We start from the raw sequence: 19,073 nt of genomic DNA, 5'->3' as shown, positions 1-19,073 counted from the left end.
CGTTTTTGTACTCTTTTTTGTTGTGTTACTCCAAAGAGTAGATATAGAGTGTTTAGTAAGGATTGAAAAACCTCTCTTTCCTCATTTTCTTCTTTCTCTCTTGCAAACCATACTTTGAACTGCATGTAACAAAAGTAACTAGATCTACTGAGAGGAGGTTCATCGATAGATCTTGCTTATAAATGCACGACCTTTTAATAGCAGTTTGTACACAGCTCGTGTTTTTTTGTGAGATGAAAATTGAGTTTTGAGATTGGTTTACGGATGTTGTTTTGAAGACGAGTGGTCATTGAATGAGATGGGAGAGGGGGGAAGATGGCGGAGATAGATTTGGAGATAATTGGGAGGGAATGGGGGGAGAGTTGTTCGAGTGAATAGAGGAAGAGGTTGTTGTGGCAGCAGTTTAGGAGGGCGAGGGAGTAAGGGAAGAGGTTGATGTGGCGGCACATTGGGAGGGCGGGATAGGGGTATTAAGATGAGGAGAGGAATTAACAGCGGAAGATGTGGGAGACATAGGAGAAGAGGAAGACAAGGCACTTTGTGTGGGAGAGTAGCCGACAAAGACACAGGGAAGAGATTTGGAATCAAGCTTATGATTAGTGTATGGTTTTAGCCAAGGATAGCAAAGACACCCAAAACTACGCAATTTGTGATAATTTGGTAATTCGCCGAAAAGCTTGAGATAAGGAGAGACATTTTGTAAAGTTGGGGTTGGAAAACGATTAATAAGGTAGACATCGATGGAGCAGACATTAGTCCAATATTTTAGTGACATGGAGGAATGCGTTAGAAGGGATAGGCAAGTTTCAATAATGTGTCTATGTCGTCTTTCCGAGTAACCATTATGTTGAGGGGTTGTAAGACGAGGAATACCATCAGTAATGAGATAATTCTTAAGGACTTGGTACTCACCACGATTATCAAAGTACAATTTAATAAGGGGAAGTTGGAATTTTTTTCCAATAAATGCTTTGTATGGAACAAAGACATTTTAAGTGTCTAATTTTTACTTCAAGGGATAATACCATATGTATTTAGTAAAATGATCAACAAAAATAAGATAATATCTGTAACCATCATGTGGGAGAATTGGAGAAGTCCATAGATTAGTATAGAGATATTGAAGAGGAGCATTAGAGGAAATAGTAGAAACAGAAAAATGTAGTTGGTGGCTTTTATTGCAAGAACAAGAATTATAATCTAAGCTGGATATGCTAGAAACATTTAAATAATTTGTAGAGACACGATGCTTGAAGATTTTGAGAGAGGGATGCCCTAATAGATGATGCCAAATTAGGAAGGTGGCTTTAATGTTTGTGAAAACCTGAGGTGAGCTGAACTGAATTTCATAAACTCCAGATTTAACTGGACCTCAAAAGAGAAACATCCCTATTTTGATATCCTTCATACAGAAACAAGTTGGTAAGAATTCAATGGAGGCATTATTATCAGCACAAAGTTGAGAGATAGAGATGATATTTCTTGAAATAAACGGAACACACAGAACATTATGAAATTTGATAGGAGAGGAGGAATGAGGAAAGAGAAGAGAGCCAGTGTGAGAGATTTTTATACCTGTACCATCACCGATAGTAAGATCTTAGGTACCATCACAGGGAGCATGAAGAACAAGATTTTGAAGATAATTGGTGACATGATGAGAGGCACCACTATCAAGCAGCTATGTGAAAGGAGACCATGAGCTAGACAAGTGCGCAGTATGAGCTTGTGGAGAATTAGATGTGTAATCTGATGAAGCAGCTATGGTGTTGATGAAGGAGAATGAAGGTGGTGTAGCATTTGGAAATTGTTGATTAAACAAGTGACATCGAGACACAACATGGCCTTGTGCGCTGCACCATTGATATTTACCCAAGAAGGGATGAGGTTATCTGGTTGAATTAAGACGTGGAGTTGGAAGTATTCCAGGAGTAGTGGGACATTCGTAGTTGCAATGTTGGGGATGAGTAGAGGCTACAAAGGCAGTAGCGGAAAGATAGGAATCGTGGTTGTAGATACTGGAGTCGGAGGACCTATGATGAAAGTCTTTAAAGACGATCCAAAATTAGTTAATCTAAGTCGGTTTGATTAAATCAACCAAACGGTTAATTAATCAAGTCAACGTACGATTCAGGTTAATTAATTAATCGAATAAAAATGAAGATGAAATATGCCGAATCCAAATTCGTTTCTAATTAATTGATGAGTTACTAAAATTATCAGACGAAAAATTTCCGTGAGAAAAAATCTGACACGAACGGTTCAATCGAGCGCCATACGAGTGAACCCATCAAAACTCGGCACGGATCTATCAAAACTGACATGGACCTGCACGAGCAAACCCGTCGGTTTGATGAAAGGCTCGCAGACCGAGCCACGGGCCCGTAGCATCGGATTCTGTAATTTTGATTAGTAGTTGTTGTTTTTTTTTTTGCTTACTAGAGTGACTCATGATTTGGTTTCTATTCATATGCTTTTGTAAGATATTTTGTTATTGAGCTAAAGATTAGGCTTCTTTTTTGTGATTTTTGTAGTTGTAAAGTGTTTTTTTTAAGGGATTTTGTGTTGGTTTGGTTTTTGTTTTTGTACTCTTTTTGTTGTGATACTCAAAACAGTAGATGTAAAGTGTTTAGTACGGATTGAGATACAACTGGTTAAAGCTATGCAAGTTTAACCAAACATATATTCTCATTTAAAATAGGTATAATTAAGATGTGCATAAGTTTGGCTTAAATCACATACTAAACTGAACCATTTGAATTCGGTTTCTCAGTTATGTTCTTTTGACGCTTCGGTTCGACATCAATTTTAGTTTTCGGTGTATTGCTAGATTTGGTTTGGTTCGATTTGATAAAACAAAAAGTGAAAAAACGAACCCTTAGTGATTTGGATATTGTCTTCCTACATTTCAGAAATAGAAATGAGAAAGAGAGTGGAGGTAACTTAGGGATGTAAATGGAGCGGATTGGAATGGGAATGCATTTCCCATCTCCGTTCCCTGACTAGTCGGGGATTCTCCATCCCCGTCCCCGCAAGTTAAATGGGACAAATTTATTTCCATCCCCATCAGGGATCCCAATTCTCCGTTTATAGATGTTTCAAAAACTTTTTTTTTCATTTCCCATTGAGAATCACATATTATGTTAAAAAAAATAGTAATACCTAAAACTTTTAAGAAGGGTGTTCCTAATTACCGCTCCAAATTACTTATTACCGCCCCATTTGAAGAATTTTGCCCTTTTGATAAATTTCTTTTTGAATTTTTGAGAAAAAAATGCCAATTTTGGTCTAGAAGGATGCCGGATCCGTCCAAAACCAAATTGGACCTAGGCACAATTGTAGACTTTTTAGTGACGAAAAATGTTATATCATTTAATTTTTTATGACGAAAGATACAAACTTCTTCAATTGTTTTGTGACAAAAAATGCTAATCGTCACAAAAAATATGCATTATGTTCATGATTTTTTTGATAAAAAAATGTAAATTTTAATGTTTCCGACTCGTAATTATCCATTTTCGGGATTCGGGTTGTCACATATCGATTATTTTCATAATTTCAATTATTATTGTTCGAGTTTGTGATTTTGGAGAAAAAAATTTCAGTTTTTTATCAAAATTATGAGAGGGCAAAATAGTCCACATGGGGGCGGTATTTAGCAATCTACTTGCAGAATGATGTAGCTAATAATACTAAACATCAACGATCATTACTAAAATTGAAAACATTCACCTAATTAATATATACTTAAACCACCCAAAAAATCAATTATCACGGAGAATAGTCGAGATTCCCTATCGGGGATTAATGGGTGGGGGGACAAAGATACCTTTTCCATCTCCATTCCATTCATGTTTTGTCCGACGGGTCACCAATAAAGACAGAGAATCCCCCATTTATATTCCTAAGGTAACTTATTTCCAACCCTTAGTGCCCGTTTGTTTCCATTTTTCAGAACTGCTTTTTGCCTTTCAAGTCTAAACAAGAGACAAAAAAAAAACGTTTGGTAAAAATTTGAAACAGCTGCTTTTTAGACAAAAATATCTAATATCTGCTGCCTATCCGTAATAGCAAACAACAAACAGCAAACAGGAACAGCTGAAACAAACGGACCCTTAGTGATCGTTCTATTAACAACCTTGAGTAAATTACACCAATGGTACCTAAACTTTACCCTAATTCACACTTTGGTACCTAGATTATATTTTGTCTCAAAAATATACCCGAAGTAAAGATGACCGGACAATTAAGTATATTTTACCGGTTAATGGCTGGTCAATGCGATTTTGACGAGTAAATTACACTGATGGTACCTGAACTTTACCCGAATTCACATTTTGGTACCTAGATTTCATTTTATCCAAAAAATACACTTAAAGTAAAGATGACTCAATATTTTAGCACATTTGACCGATCAGTGATTGATCAACCCGAGTTTGACCATTTTAAATTAAAAATTGAGACCAATCATACACTCAATTTACATAAAATTATAATACTGTCATTTAGTTCATAAATGACAATATTATAATTTTATGTTAATTGAGTGTATGGTGAGTTCCAATGTTTAGTTCATGTTACCCGGTCACTAACCGATCAAATGAACTAAACCTTTCAGCCACCTTTACTTGTGTTATGTTTTTAGGATAAAATAAAATCCAGGTACCGAAGTGTGAATTATGGTAAAGTTCGGATACCATTAATGTAATTAACTCATGAAACGCGCGTTGACCGGTCATAACCGATAAAAATATACTAAATTGTCCGGTCATCGTTACTTCAGGTATATTTTTGGGACAAAATGTAATCTAGGTACCAAAGTGTAAACTATGTAAAGTTCAGGTACCATTGGTGTAGTTTACCCTAACAACCTTACGAGTCATAAGTAGGGCTGGGCACAGTTCGGTCCAAGTCGGGGATTCATGAATCTCCAGTATTGGATTGAAATTCGGAGATTAATAAAAGGAAATCTCCAGGATTGGATTGAAAGAATAAATTTCCAGAATTGAATTACACCAAAATTTCGGTCCAGTCCAGTTCGGGGATTCAGAGATTCGGTTCCGGTCCAATCCAATATAATTTTTCGGTGATTCGGATAAATATCTAATAGTTTAAGTCCTAAAAAATAAATTAAAAATTTAATTTACAAAATTTTATTATCTTACATAACTTGAAATAAATGATATTTTTTTAGGAAGTAAACAACATTCATTAAAAGTTACAATAGACAACAAGGCTAAAAAAAACCCACAAAATCAAAGTATTAAAAGTTACGGTAGACAACAAGGCTAAAAAAACCACAAAATCAAAGTTACAAAATAACAAATCCATAAAAACAAACAACCTTTAATTCAAAAACGACAACACTTCATTAGCAAAATCTCTCTAATAATCATCCCAATTTGTAATTGAATCTTCTTAACACAACAAATTCCTTGTTTTCCAAAGCAAAGACAGTAAAAGCCAAACATCAACCTAAACATATAAAATTTACTATATTAGTGAATCAACAAATGTTAAATTAATTAGCTTTCACTTCAATAAAATTAATCAACACACTAACAAAAAGTAAAAGGAAAAAAATATGCTTACCAAAGTGCATTTGATTCGGTTAAAAAAACCTTAGATATCCAATTGAAATATGGATAAAAGAGATGATGCAATTTTAGGATCAGAACTAATTTCTACAAATTAAATAACATTTATATAGTTAGTATTCATAAACATTTAATTAAAATAAAACTATGAAATATAATTGGTAAGTAAATATTACCTTCTTCAATAGCATCAAGATCTTCAACTTCTTCTTCATGCTTGAAAGCTTGAGTTGAAGTTTTCAACCATTCTTGACAACAAATCAAAACCGCAGCTGTAGCAGGAGTTAAAGAACTCCTAAATTGATCCAAAATTCTACCACTTGTGTTAAACGTAGATTCAGAAGCCACAGTTGAGCATTAAATTGCAAAAACATCTTTTACAACTTGGATAAAGTAGGATATCGCATAGCATTAACCTTCCACTACAATAGAAGGTCAAACTCAATTACATATTTTTCAAGTGCCTCATTGAAATATCTTTCCCATTCTCCCTCAATTGGCATATCTTTATCAATATTTAAAAAATATTCATCAATCTCATCATCAATGTCATCATCCGCTTCATCCAAACTAGAAGAATGTGCTCCAAGCTTCACATTTTGCACTATATACTTATCTAACAATGCAATAATAATCTTTATGACTTGTGCCACCAACTCATTAGCATCCCTTTTCTCCATTCCCATTATTTCAACATAATATAAACACACAAAATGGTATCTCTTATGAGGATTTTCATGATATTTATTGTAATCTCTATTCTTTTCTTCAGTGATATTTCACAATCACTTGAAGAACAAAATGTCATTGACAATTATGAATTCTTAACAAGTGATCAACAATCCGCTTTTAATAGAAAAGTTGTCCACTTTCTAATTATTCACTGAAGATTTGGATGATCAAATTTCTTTGATTCTTGGTTATCTGACTAAGGGCGGATGGGGTAGGCAAAGATAGCTGCATTTCTATAGGTTCAATTCATCAATGTCGGTATCTCAGTCATAGATTGATGCTGTCCTCCCTTGGCAGATTAAGCAAAGCTTTTTTAGCTATAAGACCCGATAATACCCGATTGAACAAGAGGTGATGAGATGGGAAAGGTGGGAGTGGCTATCTAGAAAATTTTCCATGGCTGAAAAACCAGGTGAAAAAAATTTTCCTAATTGATTTTCCATGAGAGGAAGCTTCTGTGAATTAATTAAGAACTATATCTAATACCCTAACATATAAAACTTCGAATCTACACCATGTACACAACACAGAGTTTAGAAATTGAAATATAAAAGTTCAGAGTTTAGAAAACTTATCAGAATTTAGATCGGTAAAAAGTGGAGGTGGCGCTGTGCAAGGTGGAGATGGCGGCGTGCGAGGTGGTGGTAGCAGCGGTGTGCGAGGTGGTAGCGGCGATGGAGTGCAATGGAGGAGATAGAACCCTAGAAAAAAATCGAAGCAGAGAGAATATGTAAAAGAAGCACGAGATTCTATTTTATAAAATGTTTAAAAATTTTAATATTTAAAACTTCTAATATTTGTTATTTAATTAAATGGTTAACAAGAAGTAGAATTGGTTTAGATGGTTAAGGCGATTAACAATGTTCCATTTGGTTAGGTGTTTGATTCTCCATGTCTACATTTTAGGTAAATATTTTTTATTTCATTTTATAAACGGGAATTAATCGGGATAATTTTTATGACTATATAATAATGTTATACCTTATTAATAAATTATAAATTTATATTTTTGTAATTAGTTTACCAAATCTTACAAAATATATAACTATATATTATATAATATTTGTCTTTATATAAAGTTAATGTATGAAATATAAATTTATTATTGCTAAACTTTCGGTTATTTCAGTTCGGTCCAATCCAATCCAATCCAATCCAATCCAATCCGGTTATCGGTCCGGTCCTGGATAAATTTCGGTCCAGTTCGGTCCAGTTCTTTGACGAAAAGTCAACAGTCCAATCCAGTTCGGTTCTCCAAAAAAAGTCAACGGTCTGGTCCAATTCCGGAGTTTTTTCCTCGAATATTCGATCCGGTCCAGTATCTCCAGGATCCGCACCCAGCCCTAGTCATAAGCTTTAAGGACGACTCCTCTCGCATGCCTTCCAACATTATCTCATTCACGTCCTTGTGCACCAACATCATGTTCTTCTCAAAATGAAGTCACAGGAGAATGTTTACTCATCTCAATCAATCCCTAAGATTATAACTAAATTGAAATTTATGATTCGGTTTTTAAGAAATGATTCGGTATTAATAGCTGGATTTTTTTAATATAATGGGTAATTAACCAACCAATTTATAGAACGTTTTCTAATTTAATTCATAAAATTTGATAACACAATAAATTCCCTTTTTAACTTAATTCAATCAATAACACAAAACCCTAATTTAATATACAACACACTACCCTACTATTATAACCCTAATTCGTCATTTAAATTAGGCTTGATATACTCCTAAATTTGTCCAAAAAACTACATTAACCCGAAGTTATGTGGTATTTCATTAACCCCCAACTTGCTTAAAATACAAATTAGCCACCTGGATTTGTTTAAAGTAACATATTGGCCTCATGAACTTGATTCATTTGCCTTCTAAACTTGATTGAAGTGATATACATTTCAATTTATCTAAATCCATGAAAAAAATACAAAACTTAAAAAAGAAAGACTTAGTCCGTGATTCTAAGTTTCTAAAACAAATTAATTTTCTGTTTTGTTCATTTTTATAACTTTTTTATAGATTTAGGAACTTAATAATGACACTTTAAGTAAGTGGGGACTAATGAGACACCATGTAAGTTTAGGAGCCAATCAATTTTTTTTGAACAAGTTGACTGGGCAATTGATGTATTAAGTCATTAAATTAAATACATGATTCTTCAATTAATATGTTCAATTTAACCATAATTTGATAAATTTTCAATAAATCAAAGATTGTCACAAGTAAATTAAAGGATTTAGAAATGTGTTTTTTTTTTTTTTTTGGTAAGAAGGGAAGAAAAAAAACAAACAAACAAAAACCTAACCCGGGATCAGTCTAGGAAGACTGACCCCAATCCTATCCTCAAGAAGAGAAGGTAACAGAAAAGAAGGAGGAACGGAAAGGGTAGAAACACCTAACATCCCCCATTGCCCAGCAGCTGCCAAGCGATCCGCCACCCGGTTTTGCTCCCTATAAATATGGGAGAAAGTAAGAGAATCGAAGGCAGGACGAAGCCTCAAGATGGCTTTAATGAGATTCTGACTCTTAAGACAAACAGTCTGTCTATCCGAAATCCTGTTGATAGCCTCCAAATTGTCAGACTCCACCGAAAGTCTTTTAACACCCATGCGAATGGAGAGTTTAATGCCAGACAAGATCCCCGAGAGTAAAGGAGGAGCTCGTACCTAAGTTATGGGTAAACCCAGCCAGCCAGGCGCCACCAGCATCCCGAAGAACTCCACCAGCAGCAATTCTACCATTACTAAGGCAGGAGCCATCCGTATTTAGAAATGTGTTTTTATACTTCGATTTTTTTTTTTTTAATTTACCCCAACAGTTAAAGCCACCTATGAACTCAATTAAAAAGTACCTATTAACCTCTTAAATTTTTTTAAAGTAATATATTCCCCTAAATTTACCTAAAATGTACATATTTAAACTCTTCAAAATCTCTCATTACTTCATCACATGTATTTTAGAGGGTTAAAATAAGTTTGGAGGATAAATAAGACATTGTAAAAGTACAAAGGGAAGTTTTTTTTTTTTTATTTTTTTGAAGAAAAAGAAAAAGGAAAAAAGAAGTCAAAAAGCTATATTATTCTAAGGGTAAAGTTCAAATAAAACCCCTGTGGTTTCACTAATTTTCAGATAAAGGACTGTGGTTTACTTTTTGCCAAAACAAGGACTGAGGTTTTCAACTTTAGCAAAATAAGGACTTTTTCGATTGATACTATTAAAATCACCCTTAACAACTTTAAAAATGACATATTTTAAGAACTACTAATATTTTAAGCAACTTTAATTCTTCAACTTTTTTATTTCAAGATTATTTAGATGATGTTTGGTAAAGAGAGAAAAAGTTAATGTTTAGAGAGAGAAAGTTCCAAAAAATATGATTTTCTAAAATCGAAAATGTAGTTCCATAGAAAATATGACATTGAACAACTTTAATTCTTGAAAATTTTCATTTTCAGGTCGTTAAAGATAGTTTTAATAGCATTATTAAAAGTGCGAAACCTCAGTCCTCGTTTTGACAAAAAATAAACCAGTCCTTTATCTGAAAATTAGTGAAACCACAGGGGTTTTATTTGAACTTTCCCCTTATTCTAATAAAGAAACGGTGCCTAATCTTTTTGGGTTGGACACCTTTTAGTGTTTTGAAGCCCATCGTTTTGGGTCTGACCTTACAAATAAAAGTTGTCCAGTCCAAGGGTGTTTTGGCACCCGACCCCTTTGTGTGGGATCGGGAGACGCCCTAAGATGTTTCAATTCGCCAAGTTATCTTTTGAATGCGAATGGATGTGATAGCAGTTTGAAAAGCTAACCTATTCGGGGTGTTTGTTAGGAGGGATATAGGGTGGGATAGGGATAAAAAACATGAGATAATTTATCCCGTGTTTGTTTAGAAGACAGAAGAGTGAGACAGATGAGGGATAAGCCTCTTATCCCTCAAATCCTATACCCAAGAGGGGGTGGTATAAGGAGGTGGGATAAGCTCCTGCGATTTTAATAGGATGGAAAAGTCCATCTTATCCCTCAAATTAATCTTATATAGTTTAAATAAGGTTAAAATAGTAAAATGTAATATTTTATCTCTGCCCTTATCTCACATACCAAACATTGAATAATAATTCTTAACTATCATATTTTTATCCTTACCCCAACCATTTATCTTTATCCCTATCCCAACCTTTATCCTTGTCCCTATACCAATAGAATACCAAACGCCCCGATTAAGTGAATCTCCGGATCTAGGCATATTTTCAACTCCCCAGAACATTTCATCACTTACTACGCCCTTCCTCACCCTTAACTTTAAGACTATGCTATCTTAAATGGAAGGATCTTATCAAGATCCATCGATGATAAATCATAAACGGAATTGACGGAGCAGAAATATTTGGTGCTATCATATAGTTTTGTACATGTACCGACTAAGTTCACGAGTTGGAGCTAAGCGGACTAGAACCACTGACATTCCGAGCCCCAAACTCATTCTACTATTGACAAACTCTATATATACTTCAAGTGTCCAATTCGACGCTGGGCGGGCCAATTCCCGGGGCCCTAAACTAGCTCCGCCTTTTTACTATACTACCCGTGCATACCTTACCCATCATAGAAGAATAATTTCTAGCATAAACTTTTCTTTTAGAGATTATATATAAAATAAGTTATTTGTTTATCCTCTTTCTACGTCTCACCTCATCTCATTTACAAATTTATCAGAACCAACTGATAATGGCAAGAAAATTGAGAATCTGTTAATAAAGAATTAAGAATACTCTTGATCATCAGGCAGTAGAGATGTAAACGAACCACTACGTTTACTAGTTGCCGGTGTTGTAGCCTTTCGCTTAGTCGGGACCAGCTCTGGCTCATTATCCCCACCTTCTGCTGCTTCTTCTCCATCACTATCATCTCCACCTTTGAACACTGGATGAATATATGCACTCTGCAAGAACCCTTTCAAGTTGAGGTTCGGCTCCCTCGCCCGTTCCAATGTGTCTTTCATCATTGCTTCCTGCAACAACCGAAAAATAACGAAAATGTGTCGGCATTTTAGTCTATGTTCTGATAGAAATGAATTAACAAATCTGTACCTGTAATGGATATCGAATAAAGGCGGGTTCATAACGTCCTTTGCAGAAAAAATGGAACCAAATTGTCAAAATTGGAAGTGTAACGAGCAATGGAGTCGACTGAGCTGCCTCCTTTGTGCTTAATAATCCCATTAGTAACAGTTGTGAGACTACTAATGCTACAATTATACGTCCGTGCACATCCGGCCAGAATGCTGCTGCACTTTCATATTCTTGATTGTATACATTTATAATCTACAACATTCAAACAAACAAACAAAAGAAAGAAAGATTCATTAGTACCATTCAAGTAATTTGATATTTTCGGTGGACTATTCGAGTAATTTACCTGATGGCGATACACGACATATGCCAAGCCGAAGAATACTATTATGAATGGAAGTAAGATGGGAGAAACCACTGCATAAACAAGGCCTAGTAAGAAATAAAGTTGTATCTGTGGCTCCCCGGTGTTGAATCCAAGTGTTCCGGGATCCATTGCCTCTTCTCTATCCTTTTCCGTCTTTACCAAGAAAAAGTTCTTCAAATGATACATTATCAAAGGCTTCAATCTTAATATTTCCCCAGCTACTCCAGCCCATCCATCAACCATAATGTATGTTATGAAAAAGGTTGCTTTCATTGGGATTGATGACCCGATTGTTTTCGGTATGCTGTAAAACAAGAAATGCTTCATATTAATGTTAATGTAAGCTCGAAAAACGGAAAGAGAGAGGGAAGAAAAACATACTCATTTGCAGACTGGTTGACAAAATTATTAAGCTGTTGGAAAGCAGTTCCGGTGATTATGCTCCCGAGAAATACATTGATAAATTGGAAAATATAGTATCTAGATGCAGATCTTCTCTCCAGCCCCGACAGGCTTATGAATCCTTCGAATTTCGACATTACCATCAATATTGAAGGTAGGAATATGAGAAAGATCTTCAGAGCAATTCCTGGAAGGAAACCTTGAATGAATGATTTCACAACTTTCCTGCAAGACATAATCAGATAAAATCAATTCAAGTAACAACCAAGCACGACTGGCCACGTTCAATCAGACAAGAAAAGTATCAATACTCACATTTCAATTATGGGTTTAAGGAAAGGCAAGGCTTTCTCTATGCCCTCAATGTTTGCTAGAGACTGTACAAGTGCAATAGGAACCATGAAAAAGAAGGTAAGGAAGAAAAATGCAACCCCAATGACAAGTTTTCTGACTGCAAGTGAAACAAATGGAATTGCAAGGTTGTCCCAGTATATATCACGGGGCTCCGGAGCCCAGTCGGTTAGCCATAAAGTTGGATTTCGTGTCTGTTGCGTTTGTGCACAAACAGCAGCTCCCCATCTTGATTGGAAGGAGACAAATGCTGCTGGTATTATAGACTTTGAATTGCTCACAACCATATCTCTCTCTATGGAAATCTGAAAATCATGTTTTAAGGTAACGTCAGAGTTTAGTCGTATAAATCAACCATAAGAGTTTAGCTGAACGTACTTCTTTTGATAATTTCTGAATCTCGGTTGTATAATGATCAATTGCGTCTACACTTTGCCCGCAAAGACCGAGAAAGCGAGTCTGTATGATGAAGAAATTCACACATGATATCAGAGGTTCAACAATTTAAAACAGCATGATGTCAACCAACAACAATAATACCTTCATTATCGGCTTTTTATCCGGTTTCCTTGAATATTTGAGTTGATAATAGTCAAGCCAATTACGCAATTTTTTCTTCTTGTTCACCAGCTCAGAAAGTTTCTTTGCATTATAAACAACCTGCAACGAATCATGTTTCGAGTTACGGAAAGAAAGAACGAATCATCTGAATACGAACATTCTCCTAACAAATCCAAACAACATAACAGATATCATAAACAAACCTGATTAGTGAGATAGTGCTCTGGATGATTGACAAGGAAAAAATGTTCTACAAGCTCACTGACTGATTCATCAGGATCTGGTGGCACATTTCTAACCAACACCTAAGCCAAAGTTTAAACAAACATATTCTAGTCATCATTCTCACACAAAATTATAAATCTTTATCATTTGTAATCGTTTGATCTTACTGTAAATTGATCAGGACGTCGGTGTGCTGATGCAAGAAAATGCAACCTCATTGAAGCTACTATCTCATATTCCTTCTTTAAAACGTAGCATGTCCACAAGGTAAAAGCATAAGCCATAACCAAATGGGTCCAGAATCTGCAATCAAAACTTCAGAATCACTTGGCCATTCTTCTGCTAATACAAAAATAACTTAGACTATGTTGCACGGACACGGATATGGACACAGAAAAACCTAGTTCTAAAACATTAACCTTCATAAAATAGCCTTGAAATGACAATGGAAACGGACACAAAAACGCAGAAACGCTACAAAAGAGGAGTGTCCGTGCATCATAGCTTAGAATCAATAAGTAAAATTGCATACCTGTCTGATCCCAGAGGGATATTTGATATAGAGAGCTTATCCAGATCACTGTAAGTCAAATTAGAGTTCTTCAAGGTATTATTAGTCCAATTGACAGGCACTAGGATTGAAAACGCCAGAAACCCAAGAGGAACAAAAATTTTGAGCCTGCGCAAATACAAACCAAGAATCAATCCAAGTAAACATAACCTATAAACTGACTGAATAAAGAACCAAATGAGAACCGATGATGCGGTGTAGCATACCCTATCAAGTAAATCCGCAGGTAAACAGCCGAATCCAACCCAGCATGGTCTATTAATTCAGGTTCAGGCATTTGCAATGCAGCAGGCATCCAATTCAAAAACTTTAAATACGATCTAAAATCTACATTGACAATCTTGCCAACAAATGCTCCTGATCCCAAAGGACTAGTCCTTAACCCTTTAATGTACCATTTGGGAAAGTAAACCCTATCATTCACCGGCTGTATCCGAAGTATCGCAAATGCGAAGAAAAATGCAAATGCTGTCAATATATTGATAGCCGCTGCCAATCCTACATCACTTAAACTCGCCATTTCTTCCCTCTAATCAAACAATTAACCCTAATTCCTGCACCACAAAACGTAAATATCCTTAAAACATACTGATAAACCAGCAAATATAAGAAAAGGTTGCACAATCATCCTATAGCATCCGAAATTCGAGCTACTAAAATTAATTTCTCAAAATCTGTTTTTATAAGAAGATGTATAATAATTTAGGGAAACCCTTTGCAATCAACCAGTGACAAAACAAATCAAAGAATCAAAAAAAAAAAAAAAAAAAAAAACTAGAAATTAACCAGTCTGACTAATTTCTTCGCGATTTCAGCATTAGAAAAGAAGAACTAAAATTAAGAATGCACAAGTCTCTCACCGTGGTTCAAGTAACAGATATAGATAGTTTAAGTAACATACTAATAACCAGCAAATATAAGAAAAAGTTGGACAATCAATCAACATATAGCATCCGAAATTCGAGCTACTAAAATCAAATTCTCAAAATCTGTTTCTATAAGCAGAAGTTCAACAATCTAGGGAAATCCTTAGCAATTAACCAGTGACGAACTGAATTCTCACAAACAAATCGAAGAATAAAAGAAATCAACCAATCTGACTAAGTTTCTTCGCGTTTTCAGCATTAGAAAAGAAGAACTAAAATTAAGAATGCACGCAAGTCTCACCTTGGTTTAAGCTAACAGAGATAGGTAGGAGAGACGAAACGCAAGTAGAAATTGAACTTGGAGACGAAATAAAGAATGCGTGACAGAAAAGAAGAAGAAGAACAGATCAGAGGAAAAAGCAAAGTAAAGGATTACAGAATCATCATCAATCCTTTCTCCTTCATCTTCGTCTTCTTCGTCTTCCTAAGCTCATCTGTGAATTTATATATACGTTTCAAGGAATTATAGAAGACAGAGATGAGCAGAAATGGAAGTGGAAATCAAATCCTTAAGTGTATAAATTTAATTAATATAATAATAAATGTTTTGCGTTAAAATATATTCGGAAAAAAATAAATAAAAGAAGCATTATTGTTTCCTGCTGTTTTGTTCTATTTGGGCATGTGATTAAGAAGCATGTCTCTAACGGCTACTATTTATTTATATTCTTTTTTTTTTATTAAAATGAAATTAGTAATGCGCTGTCGTTTTTTTCTTTTTTTCTTTTTTGTGCTTAAAGTCAAACTTCTATGCGCTAATTTTAGTTAGAGGTCAATTTCTTTCTTTTTATTTTGATTTTGTTTGAAAGCTCTTCTTCTATTATAAATTAGAAAATAAAAAACAAAAAATGACAAACTCTTCTTCTACTTTTATTTGCGGCAAAAAAATATTGTGAGACACTTATCTTTTTAGATTTTTATTCATTCAACTTTTGATTTTCAATTTAATATATTGGATGTAAGTATATAGTTACTAAGGTCTTGATTGGACGATGGATTTAGAGGGGTTAATAAGGAAATGATTAGTAAAGGTTGATAGAACCCTTGTTTGGGAGGATGAAGGGTTTTAATAAGAATTTTTACAAACCCATGGTTGGAACAAAAAAAAATTAGAAGGGTAAGGGTAATAGAGGGGTTCTGAAGGGTTTTTTTAAGAAATTCCATCCAATTTTCAATACACCAATTCGGTGGGTTTTGAAGAGTTAGAAATTACTCTTCCTTTTCCTTCTTTACCTTTCCCTACCCTTCTCTACCATTCCTTTATTTACCATTCCCTATCTTTCATCCAATCAAGCCTTAAAGGGATTATCCTAATAGTCCGGATACAAATATAAATTTAAGATTTGCCTCATATAGAACAGAACACGTTGAGAAGTATAGAAGTGGAAGAATCGTATCAACCACGATTTTGTATCACCAATCATGAATCATCTATGTAGATATTAAGCACAAGGTGAAAATGATGAATCTACAAAACTGACTTCGGAGATAGAGAGAGGGCACAAATAGGAGACACATGCCATTTTTTGAGGAACGGATCTAACTTACCATTTTCAGTAAGTTTTTCCAACTTTGTAATCAGCTGTCTACAGTCTTCTGTTTCATGCCCCTCACTTTTATGAAAGTGTTAGTATTTTCCATTGCTTCGACCCTTTTTAAACTTGGGTGGATACTCGATTCTCATCTTGTTATCCTCTACCCAAAAGAGTATTTCCTTCTTGCTCTCGAGGCTTCTATGAGCTTCGGTCTCTCCAATCTTTATCTCTAGATGGCTTGTCACTATTGGGGACCGAATTTTTCCTAAGTAGAAGGTTCGACTTGTGTTCCTCCCACCGAGTATAGCTTCAGGCCCATTTCATGAACTCTTGGAAGTCTTTCAGTCTGGATGTAATAATGCTTTGTTGAAGCGCTTAGCTTCAGCAATTACTTGCCATGACGTCAATAGCTCCTCCTACACTGAATTCTTTGATTCAGGATCGCCATCGCCTTTTCTATGAATTGTGCCAAAGATTCTCCATTGGTTTGAACTATTCGGTTGAGGTCTTGCATGGTTTTTCCCTCCAGTATTGATGGGATAAAGTGATTTACAAATGATTCAGCCATTTGATTAAAATTATAAATGAATTCGGGAAGAAGCTGTTCATACCAGAAGGTTGCGGATTCCTTCAGGGTTGTACAAAAAAGGCGACAAAGCACCGCGTCTGTTACTGTGGTTGCCTTCATGACCATTCAGAAGATTTTGACATGCGTGATGAGATCTCTGGTGCCTCCATAATGACCGAAGTAGGAATCCGAAATCCCATAGACATTAGCTGACGCTGGATTTCCTTAGACAGAGGTGTACATGTCTCAGATAAGGTCGAATATCCATCCCATGAGTTGGGTTTGCTTAACGCCTCCTTTCCAAGGAGCTCGAGTATATCCTTCTTGCTGAGTGGTGTGTCATCCTTCGCCTTTAACTTATTTGACTTCAGATGTTTATGTCGATTGCTTAAGGGTTTTGAGGGGGAACGACACCTACTTCTACTACACTCTCTAGATCGGTCTCTCCACTTTTCCTTGTGCTTATTTACTTTTTCATGACGCCAAGAAGGAGTTCTAGATCAAGAGTATCTTTTTATGGGAGAAGAGCTTCGGGAATGCTCCTTCGGGGTTTTAGTAGATTCCCGGCTTGACTTTGCTGCATGAACAAACTTGTTTGGAGATCTTTCTTTGTCTTCCGTAATTGACGTTTAAGGTCGACCATCTCCTGTTCATGAGTCGCACTTGTGTCGTCCATCTCCTACTATATCGCTACCAAATTCTGGCTAAAACGTCCGAAATACCTCTTCCGCCAAAAGCTAGTATTGGGGGTTAAGCTGGGACTGGTGCTCTGCTTCCTGATTAACCTCTTCTTTGTGATTCCGATGAACTTCTGATTGAACTCAACTGGATGCAGCCATCTTTGAATGATCTGATGTATCGTTGACAACTCAAATCCACGTTCATCGCACTAATGATAACCGTGTATTTATTCTTATCTGTGTCCAAATCGCCTTGACAATTTGTCATCATATTAACCTGTAAAACAGAAACGTAGGTCAAACGGGGTCGGAGTCCGACGAACCCATTCTGATGTTTAAGTTAGTTTGTAATTTAAATCAGATTGAAGGGTATGAACAAGTTGTGAGATAGTAGTTAACATACCGTATCTTGTGTCTATATGTGTTTATATATAGTTTTTTAGGTTAAGCCTTTCACTGATTATGAATTCTTATAAGTTGAGGATATATGTGTCCCTCAAGGAATCTAAGTCCTGGGAGGAATCTTTTGTCATTTAGGATTCTCGAAAGTTTCTTTGTGTGAGAAGGTCGGAGCCTCCATCACTGCCATTGAGCAGATTCCTTTACACATGTCTTTTAATCTTAAAAGAAGCGGAACATGTAATATTATTTTGCATGATATCAAAATATATATATATATATATATAATCAATGTATTAATGATTTGTCTTGGGACTTTGATGTAAAAATATGCAAATAAATAAATAATAAGCATAATTAATTATATATCTAAATTCTTAATTCTTTCTATGTTAATAGGTATATTTACATTTATCACACTAACTTATAACTTTTTCCAGTTTGACAACATGAATTTGTCAATTATGGACATCTATATCTATATATAATATAAAACAGTAACGATGAAACTGAGGTGCCACTTCCTCCTTTTTTACTGATAAAAATATAATATAATATATAATATATTAATCTTAAATCTATCATTATATTTATCTATAAAAAGATTATTTAAAGTAAATGTGAAAATAAAATAATAATATTTAATTTATATAGCATCTTTATGTTATTAATTGTAATTATTCGATTATATTTTTATTAATATCTATATATAATATAAAACAGTAACGATGGAACTGATGTGTCACTTTCTCCTTTTATACTGATAAAAAATATCATATAATATAGGCTTAATACATCATTTGCCCCCTGAACTTGTCTAAAAACTTGATTGGCCCCCTGAACTTTCAAAATATTCCGATAGCACCCTGAACTTGCATAAAATGTTCAGTTAGCCCCCTGAACTTGCGTAAAATGTAATCAATTGATCACTCGGTCGTAAAAAAGTAAGTTAAATGCGGAAGATGTATTCCACGCATCTTAGAATGTTATTACATAATTAAAAAATAGATTAAAAAGGAAGTTATTGCTTGCTCAACTATACAACTTGTCTTCTCTAATATTAGAATCGTGTACTCTGATTTTGGTCGT

At 35.0% G+C, this 19,073-nt stretch overlaps 1 protein-coding gene across 1 annotated transcript; it reads right to left on the bottom strand.

The window, feature by feature from the left end:
• Positions 1-10,944: 10,944 nt before the first annotated feature.
• LOC136230902 (CSC1-like protein At3g21620) lies at positions 10,945-15,404 on the bottom strand. The gene is made up of 12 exons (XM_066020101.1): positions 15,044-15,404; positions 14,083-14,430; positions 13,838-13,984; positions 13,473-13,608; positions 13,284-13,385; positions 13,060-13,179; positions 12,898-12,978; positions 12,484-12,824; positions 12,148-12,393; positions 11,746-12,070; positions 11,418-11,651; positions 10,945-11,338 (listed from the first exon to the last, which is right to left on the bottom strand). The coding sequence occupies exons 2-12, from the start codon at positions 14,394-14,396 to the stop codon at positions 11,090-11,092; spliced, it is 2,295 nt and encodes a 764-aa protein (XP_065876173.1). The 5' UTR covers positions 14,397-14,430; positions 15,044-15,404; the 3' UTR covers positions 10,945-11,089.
• Between the last annotated feature and the right edge of the window lie 3,669 nt (positions 15,405-19,073).

This window comes from Euphorbia lathyris, chromosome 5 (genome assembly GCF_963576675.1).
Source record: "Euphorbia lathyris chromosome 5, ddEupLath1.1, whole genome shotgun sequence".
Classification (NCBI taxonomy): Eukaryota; Viridiplantae; Streptophyta; class Magnoliopsida; order Malpighiales; family Euphorbiaceae; genus Euphorbia; species Euphorbia lathyris.
The sequence above is the reverse complement of the archived record's forward strand: the minus strand, read 5'-3'. Positions and strand labels throughout refer to the sequence as shown.

Bases quoted from the DNA above. Each gene is read 5' to 3' on its own strand.
- LOC136230902 (XM_066020101.1), bottom strand. From the start codon at position 14,396: ATGGCGAGTTTAAGTGATGTAGGATTGGCAGCGGCTATCAATATATTG. The intron at 13,985-14,082 runs GTATGCTACACC...GTATTTGCGCAG, and splicing joins CTGCGGATTTACTTGATAGG to GCTCAAAATTTTTGTTCCTC. The intron at 12,394-12,483 runs GTGAGTATTGAT...TATGTCTTGCAG, and splicing joins CTTAAACCCATAATTGAAAT to GAAAGTTGTGAAATCATTCA.